Consider the following 13,001-nt stretch of genomic DNA (forward strand, 5'->3'; position numbering starts at 1 on the left):
GTTTTTCGCCCATCCCCAACATTATATTATTATTGCAAATATTTATAAAACATTGAAACCACAAGCGCTTTATTTCATAACCATCGGTAAATTAACCAAATTTGTTCGCAGTATGTGAGGGCAACGAGTTACGCATCGCTAGAATCAACTTCCACACTGTCCATTATCAAGAGATCTCGATTTATGCGACGCTTCTGGAAGTACTTTCGGTTGCGTTTTCGTCCATTGATTTTCTTAATTATAACTGTTAACGTGTCGCGCAGCATGTCTTCCTCAACTCCGATGGCTTTCCATGCCTCTGTACGGAAACAATTAGATATCAAAACAATAGAAAAAACATAAATGCTTCAATTCGCCTTTGCTTCTCACATTGAATGTATTTTGCGTACAACAAGTTTGCTTACCCAACATGCAGAGTGTAAAGATTTCATACTTTAACATCGGCTTACGTCGAGGTCCCCGGTTGCAGATGCCAGAGTAGTTGTACGCGTACATGGCTTTATCGGTGAATATTTTACCAAAAACCGACATGATGTCTGCTTTGTTTTTTGCTACCGACCGCAGATAGTCTACCTGTAGAAGCAGCCAAACGATATGTTTCAGTAATTAGTTTCCATTATTCAACGATCTCTTTCAAGCGCAGTCAAACCACGTGCGACTTACGTATTCGCGCCGCACACTATCGTTGCACTGAACCATTGTTTCCAGTAATTCAACACCGTCCTCGTCATCGATGGGGAACCGAAGTTCATAGTGCATCAGGCTGGTTTTAGTGCTGGTGCCTTCAAATTTCCCACAAAGTTGCGATTCTGCAAACACGCTTCGCTTGAGTAGCTCTAAATGGAAAGAATGGGAGAAAAAATATGAATCTCATTTAATGTATCAGATGTAATCATGTGTACTTATACGTATATTGAACACATTCAATTAAGCAAATTTAACTTGACGATGATTGCTTTCGATGTAGCCAATTCCTGTGGTAAAAAATTAACAATCATCGAATCATAGTGGATGAATTATGGATGAATTAAGTGCGGAGACACTTCGTAGCCTACATATTTAGAGTACAAAACCCCTGTTATACATTTTTGTCGTCATATTTATTTTAAAAATATTCCTAATGTTTCCTTTTTTCACTTTTACACCGCTCTACTACAACACTGGCAGGGTGGCGGCGCCTCTGTCTCTGCAAAAAAAAAATGAGAAAGTATGAATATAAATTATTATTCTTAGAAAAATATAAAAAATACCCATTTGGCATTCGTGTAAATACTCACGCGCATGATCCTGAGGACAAACAAAAAGCGATCCTAAAATAATTGTAAATATGCCAACTGTCGATGTTTACGGGTTGGCCTATAACTGTTTAGCCGCTTTCCTTTGCTTCAGTCGTCGCATTCGCTTCCGATTTCCTATGAGAGCGATCACGTCCCGCACGGCTCTGGAGCGCAGTTCTTCCGGTAACACATTCGACCAGGCAGCTGTAATCATCATCATAAAAAAGGGATAGAAATCAAGTATTAGTTAAATAGACCATTTCATTTACAAATACAGCAATATTTACACTCAATGCAGTTGGTAAATATTGTGTAGTTTTTCATCGCCTTTTTCTTGTCCCGCGTATAGTTACAGTGGCCACTGTAGTTGTAGTCCGCTAGGGACTCTTCCGTGAAGATGCGCAATAGGGCAAACGCTGGCTTTAGGGATGCCTTCAGCAAGTGTCGCAGCAATATTGATTCCTGCACATGCATTGAAAAGAAAGGTGTACATCGCGTTAAAAGTATTGTTTTAGCTTTGTTTGCTTTTTGTTTGTGGCTAAATCATGCATTCTTACATATTGTTTTTTTATTTCCGTCGATCTCTTCACGTACTGCTCCAGACACTCAATATCGTCGCTGGTCGCCAGTGGGAATGAGAGCGTTCGTGACATCAATCCAGCGGTGCCAGATTCTGGCTGTATTGTGAAAATCTTCATTTTTGATGGAGGAGTGGATTTGTTCGAGTCTGTAAAAGGTAGATAAACGATTATTATACGTGGCAAACGTATCTGCAACAGGCAGCGATGGAACCGATGTTCGTTGATCACTCAAACTACACTTAGTTTTCTACATTACACGAACGCGTTTTAAAATAAAACAAATTTTATAAAGATCTAAGCCAAGCAGTATGTATTTCGAACAAAAGAAACTATAATTTATGTTGCACGTGAAGAATTTCACGATGAAACTCTCGATCCAGTTCCTGCAAAACGGTGTCAGCTTTCGATTTAGCGATGATCTTGTTTAACTTTTGGCGTAGCTAAAAAAAAATAACATAGAAAAGATCATTTCATCATCCGATGTTTTTTTTTGCATTGAAATTTGCTTTATGTACCACAATTATTAATGCCCTGGGCAATTATTTTGTTAACCGGCTGTGACTCTGTCCTATCCTCAGCCTCATCTGTATCATTTCCGAGCGTTCACGGCGCTTGTGGTGGCTTTGGTTGATACTTTCGTGTGCATCAGTCAAAGCGCTCTGCAGCTCAGCGAGCAGTTGATCCTCATCCAATCCTTGCGACTGCCAAGCCTCTGCAATCGAAAAGGCTTCACTGCATTTAAATGCATTTTGGACAGATTGCCCGATCGCTTACCCAGCATACACTCGGTGAACAGCTTAAACTCCCGCATGGACTGTTTCTTACGATCAGGTCCTACCGGTTTCTGCATGCTAAAGTTGTACAGCGACCAGTGTGTGAAGAACCGTTTGAAACAAGCTCCAATCGTTTCGTTCGGCAGCTTTTTCGATGCCAGAAAGCGTATCTATTATATAGGAAGGAGATAGCACATATTAGAAAATCAATTGCAACATATTCTGTGATAGCTGGGACAGATTACTCACATACTGACGACGTACCGTTGGGTTGATGCGGATGGTGTTTTCGAGCCGTTCGATGTCTTCCTGACACGATAGGGGGAAACAAAATCCGGTAACAACTTCGTCGTACGATTTGTGATGCTCTATTTGTGTGAAAAGATCATCGAATAGATTAGATACAGATGCGTGGGTGTTTGTATCTTTTAGGGAAAGATGTTGAGGGTTCTTAGAACGTACAGTACAATTTTTTGTTTCATATATGTGTTCTGGGAAAAAACAAATTAATTTATTCGATCATATTATTAACACGCTCAATTGTATGCTATCAACATATTTGGGAGGATCTACTTGTTAAATCGATGATAATGAAACAAATCCTTGTTAAAAATCCTCCTAAAATAAAAAATGTTGTTAAACGTGCACGAATTATAGTATAATATTGTGACGCATAATCGACTATTTTAGCAAACTTGCTAGCGATCCCGCTTATGATAGTTGGCGATATAGCGTCTCTTGGCGAGTATTGTGATCGCCCGCCGCAATTCACTGCCAAGTTTAGTCTCGTCTATGCCTTGCGCTTCCCATGCTTCTGTAAAGAAACAAAAACACCCAGAAACAGAAGATGTAGAGATAAATCGTACAAAATATGCTCTTACGTCTGTTGCAATAACACGTAGCACACACATACCCAGCATACAAGAGGTAAATATATGATAATCCGTCATCGCGTTCCGAGCCTTATCGGAAGTTCTGATGCATTTCCAACTAAAATTGGCAAGTGCTTCGCCGGTAAAAAATTTACCAATACACTCACTAATATCCAAGCTAAACGGTTTCTTGCAACGGAGGAATTCAATCTGTAAGTAAAGAAAAAAAAACAACATGATGTTTTAGATGTACATATTTCTATTGTTCAAATATTTTTGTATTCGACTTCTTCGATTTGTTCCGTAGAGCAGAGGTACCGAACCACCTTACAACACACTTACATATTGCGCTCTTATTTTCGGATTACGATTAACCATCAGCTCCAAACGATCCACATCCTCCTCGCACTGCAGTGGCATTGGGAATCCGCTGATCGTAAGCGGTTTCCGGGGATCTATTGAATGATCTTTGTAAAAATGTTCATCTATGTTTCTCAGTTTCTCCTGGATCGTGAGCATTTCGACGTTGCTGGGGTTCTGCGAATGCTTCCTTCCGTAACCACGTAACTCCACGAGCCTTTTCTTCAGTCGCTCAACCTCCACCGTCAGCTCTGAAACGAGAGTCAACAATAGCTGCGTGTTAGAAGGGGCGTAAATAAGTACTCTTTTGTAAGCTGGAACTGCTATTTTACAGTATGAAGCAGCATTCGCTTCTATCGCGAAAACTGGCTTCGAAAGGTCCTCTCTTTGCGGTTGAGTGTACACAGTAGCTGAAAAACATCTTTTGTGTAATACAAGTGTTACAATACCGCACAGATATACCAAACAATTGAAGGATTTATGAACGTATATTAAAAAAAAAGTTTATTGTTCATGGCTAAATTTCAGCCCAGTGACCATTAGAATCTACAAAACGTAATTCTTTACGCTCTTTCTACAAAATAAAGGGTTTCGTGGATTTCGGGGATAGGCTTGCGTGTATTTTTACACTCCCTTTTGTGTTAATTTGCTGTAGTTGAGGTTATTCAGCCATCATTCCGATTTATCGCCGGGGGTTTTTTCGTTCTTGACAAGACTTTTTCTTGCACGGAACGTGCGCTGTCTCATCCTATTTCGGCTATGCTTGATAGCTGCCGTTAGCTGGGATTGTAGCTCGCGCTCATTCAAACCGGAACTTTCGAATGCTTCTGTTATCGAGAAGAAACCGCAAGCAAAAGAGAAACAAAATAAAGGAATTAAAAATAAAAAACGGTGAACACAGACAGAAACAAAAAACATTCGATAAGCTACACGATCGTGATCGTCGTTCCCTTACCGATGAAACAGTCATAAAACACCGAGTACGTTTTCATGGGTATTTTGGCGCGGCCCGACGTGTTGGAACCGTGCAAGTTGTACGCATTTAGTGCTTCATCAGAAAAGACAGTGGAAATGAATTTATGTATACCCATGTGTTTTGGCTTACGTTGAGCGAGAAAAGCAATCTGCAAAAGAAGGATAAAACAAATCAATAGTGTTTACAGTTGAACTACACCCTTCAGCAAAAACGGATGCTAGCTGGAGCCTTCAATCAGCTTAAAACCCATGTGTGGTGTGTAGTAAGGTTCATATACTTACATATTTTTTACGAATATCTTTATTGTTTTGGATAGCATTTTCGAGACATTCCACGTCGGAGCGTTGTTGTAACGGAAACTTGAATCCGGGCACTGGCACGAGTTCGTAGCCTAAGTCCGAGATGCTGGGTGTCTTGGTGGGAGTGGTGCTTTCCTTAGATTTGGTAGTGGTGGTGGCACCTTGTGGAAGGTTCGCTGGTTTACGAATATTTGTTCGGTTTTGGGCAGATTTCATACCCACGGTTAGTTGAAGCTGTCGTTGGCGTTTCGCTATGAAGGCAAAAGATTATGGGAAAGGGGGGAAAATTAGATAAAACATTAGATATATTTGTAGAGGAGTGTATTATTGAAATAGTGATTGTTTCTTCTTAAACTATCTAACTGAGAGATGATTATAAATTTGTATAAAACAACAGCCGCAATTACACAGGTGAATTTATTTTATATCCAGTTTTTTTAGTGATATTAATTCAAATTTTGAGCATTGTACCGAATTTCGCTATTGCAGCAACTTCCTACATGCAGGTATATGAGCCTCGTTTGCAGATGCGTTAGATGATGGTAGTTGATCCCGCTTCCGTCCATAGAATTCGAAGTCGAATTTTTATCCTAAAATGAAACGATGTGCTGTTAGTATAAATTATTAAAAATAGCAATAATGTAATTGAATTACATTTCCATTACAGTTACATTATTAGTACAATGGCTTGCTCATACGTTAATTTTAGCAAAGTGTATCTTACCATGCACGTTGCACAGAAATCAGCCGGTTGTTTGGAATAGAATTGACAAAATGATAAAACATGTATTGAAAAAGAATGCAATTTCCGCAATTTTTAATATCCGAAACACATTATTTTGACAATTCTACCGAGGCGTCTGCTGTTTCGATTGTTATTTCACTAACGGCGAAGCTTCTCAGCCGTAACTATTGTTTCGTCATAATTCTTTAATCAATCTTTGAACTTCTAATTAGCATTAAGAAAATGCATTCATTTTACATTTTAAAATCAAGTACTAAAGCTCCTATTCTCCCACCCCATGGCTTTCGTCGAAGCAATTCACACAGGACCACTCGCTGGCGGGACAGGCCGAACAGTAGGTGATAATTTTCTCCAACTTTTTCTTGTACTCAGGATCATGCATTTTCCTAATGCAGCTCACACAGAACCCACGTACACGCGTTTTCACAAGCTTCATCAGTGTGTGGCCATTTGACAGTTGCTTCACAATGTGGTCCGGATTTGGCCGGACGTTGTTGATCATCTTCACAGTGTCCACATTGGGCTTTACGACCTGTACGGTGGAAGCAATTTTTTTGAATTTTTTCCCAGTGCCGTCAGAGAGCGCGATCGAAGCAGGCGGCTGCTGTTGCTGTTGCAGTAGTAAGGAGGAGGCTGGCGCGCTGCTGTCCGCTTTCTTTTTCTCCGCCTTGGCACGGTTCGTTTTAAACAGCGTCACATCGGGCAGTTTTCGTGTTAACTCATTCGATACATCCACCTCCAGTGCTAAATCTGGGAATAGAGAAGGTACAAGTAAAAAAGAAGGATTATAGACACCGAAGACACAAAACGGTGAGGTTTTTCCCCTCTATTTGCTCTTACACAACGTGACAGATCTGTGAAAAAAGAGACAACAATCAGCTTTGTCCACGACAAAGCATTGAAAATCAATCACACACACATTTCTCACTCGTTTAATCTGAATTCTGTGTTTATTTAATAACATTTTTATCTGCAGATATGCTCTCTATTTCGCCATCATCCTCCGGAAGACACTGTAAGTAAACGCAAATGATTGGTTTTAAATCAGTAATTAAAGAGAGAAAAAACGACATGCAAGAAACGCGGCCACTCACATTAAAGATTGGCAATGTGGCAGACATGATGTGGCCATACTTTTTCGGTACGTGATTGTGTTTCGCATCGATAATGTACAGCTGCTTGCCCATCGTTTTTAACGTCGAGCGACACTTTTGCTTACGATACTCGGTGCATCGCCAGTAGATGATGTTAGCCATCCCGTTACTGCTGGCCTTCGAAAAGCTGTAGTTTTGGTACATCAAGTTGCCACGCGAGTTGTAACCATAGGGATCGTTTGCTTGCTCCAATTCACGCTTTCCTCGGCTAGTTGTTGTTTTAGGAAGAACTTCGTTCACTTTTTTTGGAATCTTCTTATCTAAAAGCAAAACAATGTACGGATTAGTCGAATACGGTTCAATTACTTTCTTTTAAAACTATAATTAATGATTATTTTTATACAATTATGGTAAAGAGAACTGTAAGTTTGCAAAACGAACAAGTATAGATTTTTTTTATCAAATTGTGTTTTTTATCGTATAAAATGGCATACTATTTCACAAAACGCATAACTAGCTAAGGCTTTGGTGACATTTTCAGTTTATTCATTTTTACATGGTGGCAATAATTTTTTTTCTCGATGTTTTTCATATATACATAAATGACTTTTTAACCAACTGGCACTGGGGTGCTATCCGTTACTTACTGATGTTCGTTGGGGAGTTCTGTAAAATAAAGCGTGGTTAATATTGTTGATTCCACCATCTCTTTAGAGTTTGCTGATGTGTATATAGTAATAAGATTTGTAACATATCGTACTTGTTCTATTTTAGTTTTTTTTTCGACAACTGCTTGCGCGCATTTAGCAAGCTTCGCAGTGCCCCATTGCGTCGCCGATCCATGTACGCAGGATGATTGTGCTTGTTTTGTAAAATTTGCAATTTCTTCTCCGCCTCGTAGGTCTTAACGCGAGCCATGCAGCTGTGAAGGTGGTATAAAGTTGTATACATGAGCTTTTCTCAGTAAGAATCGAATCGACACTTACCCCAACGGTTTATAGTGCACGCAACGGTACGTAACCACATTCTGTAGTACACGATCGCGTGCAAAGCGGAAGTTGTCGATGCTTAGTTGCAAACCACCGCGGGGCGTTACGAGATACTCCACTTTTTGTTTACCTAGTAGAATGAATCCAACAAAACAAGCAAACATATAATGTGGGTTTACACAGGCGGCCACCACCCCGCGTTCCCACCGCAGCTGGTTAAAGTGTGTTATTAAAATTATCACTCTTGGTCAGAACAGTTTTTTATTAGACGTTTGCATTGTTCTTAATATGTTTAACTGGTATAGTAAAAACAAATACGTTGCTTGTCATTTTGTTTCATTAATTGCGGATGATGATACGATTGTTGTGGCTACAAATAGAAGAACAACATAACAAAGAAACTATCAACGAAATGGTTATTGTTGCGGCCGCCGTACAGCAGTTCACTTAATATGCTGAATGAAAGACTAACCAATAATTACGCATATCTGTACTTACCCGGAAATTCACTCATCTTCACATTCCCAACGGCGTTCATTGCGATCGTTTAGCTCGGCTTTGTGTCTCCGCTTTTCCGCGCTTTGATTGTAGCTTTGAACGCAAATTGGCGCGAAATTGTTTCATCAGTTCGTGTGCTTCCTTCGATTCTTGTGGCGATGTTCGTGCGATAACTGGCTCTAGCTTGTGATTATGCGATGCGTTGTAATGCAGCAGTTTTCTATCTTTCGCACAAGAAGTTACCACAAATGCTTTGCAGCTGGGAAAAGAAAGGGTTTATATCTGATTTAGTATGTGTCTACATTTTCCAGCTTTTTACATTCAAAACTTACCCATGTTGATCCCATTTAACGCATTTCCATTTGACCTTTTCGCGCGTTTGTACATGTTTGTCGAAAAATTGACCATCGATCATGACTTGTACTTGGCTGTCCTTGTTTAATATGAATACAGGACGTTTGGGTGTACCTAAATACGAAAAGAAAAAATCAGTTTTAAACATAACAAACACAAAATAATATCTTTTTTTTTAACAAAAAAAACCTAAAATTCAATGTTTTTTTAAATATATTTTTTGAATACATTTGCAATAACCAGAGAGCAAGTAGATCATTTATTATTCATCACCATAGATCACCAGAGAGCAAGCCGATTATTTATTACTCTTCTTCTATCACTTCCACAATCAGAACACATACTTTTACACCCTGGAGTGTGTTTTGTTGTGCTAACAAAAAACTAACTAAATAGCAACATCACACACGCTTATAAAAGATCATGAGGGGGCTTTAGCATTAATTTAACCGTCTTCCGGATTTCCGTCGGCCATAATTTATCGAATGATTGTCGCTTCCACGAATGGTGCACATTCTTAAGGTGGGATAAGTTGTCGCTGCCGCTGAGCATCTAAAACAAACGATAAACAACAAGAAAGGAAAGTAATGTATTCGACAGACAACATCGACAGACAATCTTGTACAATAGATAGAATATTACCTGAGTGGTTTGGCCTGACAGGATTTCCAAAATATCGCATGACAACGCTGCAACTGCTTGGTGTAAGGAAATCCGGATATCATCAATTGTATCATGATCAATTGGAGATCATCATCTGAAATATTAGTTAAAAAACAACGCGTAAGTAGAAAAAACAAGACACACAAAGAATGCTAAAGAAATAATAGAGAAATTTTGGACTTACACAGTTTGGAGGATTATCCATAGTATACTTCGGCTGGGTTAGTTATGATTTTTTCTCTATTTTGTGTTCATTCGTAACGGACGTCCTTTTGCGATGTAGATCGAGGATTAATTGGGCCCGTTTTCCCGGTTTCCGTCGTTCCGTGACGATTGGATGATTATGGTCTCCTCTTAGTATCACTTTCTCGCGATGTGTTCCTTTTTTATGCACCGTTGAAACGGATGAAGCCCGTGCCGCACAACTGGAACGAAATTAAATGGAAGTGAGATGTTAGTTTAGTTACAGCTAAGGAAATAATCAAGCTCTGGCTTACCAGTACACTCTTGCCTGGGTGCAGCTCCAGAAGGTGATGTTATTGCGTGTTTTATCTTTCGTGTAAAAGTACCCATTAACATGGAGTTGTATCGCGCCACGTTTCGATCGTATGAAGGACACATTTTTAACGGCCGGATCTGCGAATAGATAGGGTAAATGATCAGTTGCGCCACGTCTATTGCAAGTGAGTGTACAACGAAAGAATGAATTATTCAAAATTTTAATTTAAAATATGGACCTCCTTTAAAAAATCGGAAATAATATTTTAAACTAGTAACAGTTGCATTAAAAATAAGACACGTTGTGGAGCTGTTTTTGTTTACGCGCCAATATGACCTCACATTCGCTAAAATTTCACTGCGTCTCGGCTTTAAAAATCGTAAGTCAAATTATATTTGATTCTCTTGGGGATTAGGTTTGGCCTTTATTCGATGACCGTTTTGTGTATAACTGACTCATTATCCGTTGCCTCATAAGTTCCTTGAGGGTGCCACGCTTACGACGGGTCTGAATTTGTTCGTGGTTGTGCTCCGAATGCACCAGCTCCAGTAAGCCCGTTGCACGATTTTGTCTATGTCGCGCAGGGCAGCTGTACATAAAAAAGCAACACAATATTTGTAAATAATGTTTAAAAATAACGGTGTGTACAAGAAATTTGGCGACTTACCGAAAAGCGCGAAACTGGATGCACCGCCAGTAGATGGTATCTTTTTTCATCATGTGACGCGTGAACGGAAATCCATCGATGCAAAGCTGGTTCGTTATCCTGCTTTTGCTGATTAGCCTCGTATCCGGGTGCGGTACGTCTTTGGCGTATGGAATAAAGTGGTAATGGAAAACAGCTTCGTTAATTATCTGTGCATTTAGCAAACCTGTCGATTCAGAGTGTACCGTCTAGCACAACAAAATATATGAAAGTTATGAAAAAGCTCCCAGAAAGTACACTGACAAAAGTGTAACTATATTTATTGAAACCGTATTGTTAAAAATCGTTGCACAAAGATGCTATATTGCCACCCCGCACATTGATCCTATCCTATATCTCTATCCTATTGCGTGTCGCAAACCGTAATACACACTAATAAAAAATGAAAGGCCACAGTGTTGTTGTTTATCAATTATTAGTTTTGAGGGTAGTTTTGCCCAATATGTCCGGATGTAGCTTGGAAGACTCGCTGTGCGTATGTTTGTCGTGGATGATGTAGAACAGCTTATTATGCAGAAGCACCTGGGCTTGGCAGCTATGCGTGCTGTGCCAAGCGCACCGGTACACCTTATGGTGTTGTCGCGTGTAGCGAAACTCGAAATGATGCCCCTGGCAAAGGACCCCGGCAGCCCCTTTCCGCGTGGGCAGGATCGACATTTCTACCGGTTTGGTCTTTGTAATTTCGGCAAAGTTCACTACAGGTTTGGAGGATTGTTTGGGGCTGATGGTCCTGCAATTTGTGCTTATTGGCGTAGAGTGTTTTTTCACGCCCGAAGGGGCGTTGGCTATCGCTGGCATTGTGCTAGAACGCGGACTATCCTGCGATTGTTTCGATGGTGATTCCTTCGGCGGTGAGAATGTGTTTGCCAACATCCGATTTATTGCTGTTGAGAAAGCAAATAGGAAGAACGAATAGGACATAAGTGTAAGAAGCATAACATAATTTTCTATGGTGGTAAAGGTTTACCCTGAAAACAAACAAAACAAAAACGAATCAAGCAAATATGGTCTTTAAACAAAGCTTTGGGACGATGTAGTTAAGAGAACATTTTGATTCATTCGCCTTTGAACCTTTACACCAACCTACTATCGGAGTAAACCTTTACCTTTTAAAATAAGCATAATTATGTGTGACACAACACACAGTGGGAAGTGTTCTATCTATTTGCCTTAAGGCTCGCATCTCTATGGTGCGGTGTATCGGGAGCATACTGGCTCATGCAATTGTCTGTCGACGGGATGCGTATGCTCAACGTTCACCGCATGCGTCATGCCACTGACCACCAACACTTGGGCAGGACATTGATTGCGCTTGAACTGATCGCATCGATAGTAGCTGACACCTTTCGCCGCAAAGTGATACACATACTGGTGCTCGTCCAGCACTACCTTAGCCGAGCCGAATCGATTGGTTAGATACACTACCGGTGTTCCCGGTGTGGCCAGAATCTCGTTTATCGAAAGTTTGCGCAACCGCCCGGGCGGCGATCCGCCGGTTTTGGCGGTGGAGGCTCTTGCAACTACGCCCATTGCTGTGGCGGTGCGCTTGGTCCTTTGCTTACCGTCCGTGTTGTTGAGCTTTTGCACGGGCCGATAGGATCGGATGGCTGACACGCCCGGTTTCACAGGTGCCGGTAGCTCGAACGCGTCCGGATGGTTACGATAGTCGTCCTTGCGTTTCTGGTCGCTTGATTGTTTCGTTTCTATAAGGGATAAAACGCGTAAAGAGTGTATTAGCGAAGGTTTATCTTTATCCTTTCGATCGACACATCCAACGTTATTTCGACATTCTATTGATCTAACGCGCTACGCACTCACTACCACTTTTTTTATTTGAGCGAAAAGTATAAACACTTGTTTATTTATTCAAAAACTCATATACTAAAGCATGCAATCGTGAAAAAAAACACACACACACGGGAAAATAATACATCAAGCGAACATTTTACACTCTACTCTAATAAAACGTACGATCAACGATCGATCATGCATCATCATCATGTGGATGGTTGTGCATAGGGACAAATTCGTACACGCGTGATGCTTTAACGATGATCCGTGCTTTGCAGTCATGCTGGGCGTGATGCACACAGCGATAGTGCTTGATGCCGCTCTTGGACGTATGATACTCGAAGTAGTAGCCTTGATAGAACACTTTCATACCGCCCAGGCGACACGGTACCAGTACGACGGGCTCGGACGGTTTTTGCAGTATTGGAGACAGATCAATCTTTAGCCATTTTGTCTGATCGTGCTTTTTGTTGCCTCGCTGCCGGCGAACTGAAAAGAGGGTTTAGAGGGAAAAGAGTATTAGT

The 13,001-nt window shown here is 40.6% G+C and overlaps 4 protein-coding genes across 13 annotated transcripts in view; all 4 read right to left on the reverse strand.

Annotated features, from left to right (window-relative positions):
* Positions 1-41: 41 nt before the first annotated feature.
* Positions 42-954, reverse strand: LOC125906536 (uncharacterized). The gene is made up of 3 exons (XM_049605766.1): positions 664-954; positions 405-573; positions 42-298 (listed from the first exon to the last, which is right to left on the reverse strand). Exons 1-3 carry the CDS (start codon positions 757-759, stop codon positions 129-131), a joined length of 435 nt encoding a protein of 144 aa, XP_049461723.1. The 5' UTR covers positions 760-954; the 3' UTR covers positions 42-128.
* A 68-nt stretch (positions 955-1,022) lies between these two features.
* LOC125906535 (uncharacterized) lies at positions 1,023-2,114 on the reverse strand. Its single transcript, XM_049605765.1, has 4 exons — positions 1,835-2,114; positions 1,565-1,739; positions 1,278-1,481; positions 1,023-1,186 (listed from the first exon to the last, which is right to left on the reverse strand). Exons 1-3 carry the CDS (start codon positions 1,973-1,975, stop codon positions 1,357-1,359), a joined length of 441 nt encoding a protein of 146 aa, XP_049461722.1. The 5' UTR covers positions 1,976-2,114; the 3' UTR covers positions 1,023-1,186; positions 1,278-1,356.
* Positions 2,115-2,205: 91 nt separating this feature from the next.
* LOC120949302 (modifier of mdg4-like) overlaps positions 2,206-13,001 on the reverse strand; it is a 40,524-nt gene continuing 29,728 nt past the window's right edge. The window contains exons 5-10 of one of the 10 annotated variants that reach the window (XR_007451910.1): positions 10,648-10,786; positions 10,436-10,569; positions 9,979-10,117; positions 9,666-9,906; positions 9,461-9,575; positions 9,077-9,370 (exon numbers count right to left, since the gene is read on the reverse strand). Coding sequence is in view for 8 of the 10 variants with exons in the window: in XM_049605712.1 (XP_049461669.1) it covers positions 11,095-11,570; positions 12,249-12,389 (617 nt within the window). In the remaining 2 variants the exon portion in view is untranslated. Of the gene's footprint in view, positions 2,299-2,373; positions 2,571-2,632; positions 2,802-2,880; positions 3,000-3,164; positions 3,446-3,544; positions 3,714-3,845; positions 4,115-5,925; positions 6,634-6,810; positions 6,897-6,977; positions 7,298-8,210; positions 8,337-8,464; positions 8,724-8,796; positions 8,933-9,076; positions 9,371-9,460; positions 9,576-9,665; positions 9,907-9,978; positions 10,118-10,435; positions 10,570-10,647; positions 10,787-10,920; positions 11,571-11,792; positions 12,390-12,581; positions 12,967-13,001 lie in introns of those variants that run through there. The other 9 variants (XM_049605719.1, XM_049605718.1, XM_049605715.1 and 6 more) reach the window with 9 other exon arrangements.
* LOC125906534 (uncharacterized) lies at positions 4,333-5,720 on the reverse strand. Its single transcript, XM_049605762.1, has 4 exons — positions 5,610-5,720; positions 5,121-5,389; positions 4,819-4,987; positions 4,333-4,690 (listed from the first exon to the last, which is right to left on the reverse strand). The coding sequence occupies exons 2-4, from the start codon at positions 5,352-5,354 to the stop codon at positions 4,536-4,538; spliced, it is 558 nt and encodes a 185-aa protein (XP_049461719.1). The 5' UTR covers positions 5,355-5,389; positions 5,610-5,720; the 3' UTR covers positions 4,333-4,535.

The sequence above is a fragment of the Anopheles coluzzii genome, chromosome 2 (assembly GCF_943734685.1).
Source record: "Anopheles coluzzii chromosome 2, AcolN3, whole genome shotgun sequence".
Taxonomy (NCBI): domain Eukaryota; kingdom Metazoa; phylum Arthropoda; class Insecta; order Diptera; family Culicidae; genus Anopheles; species Anopheles coluzzii.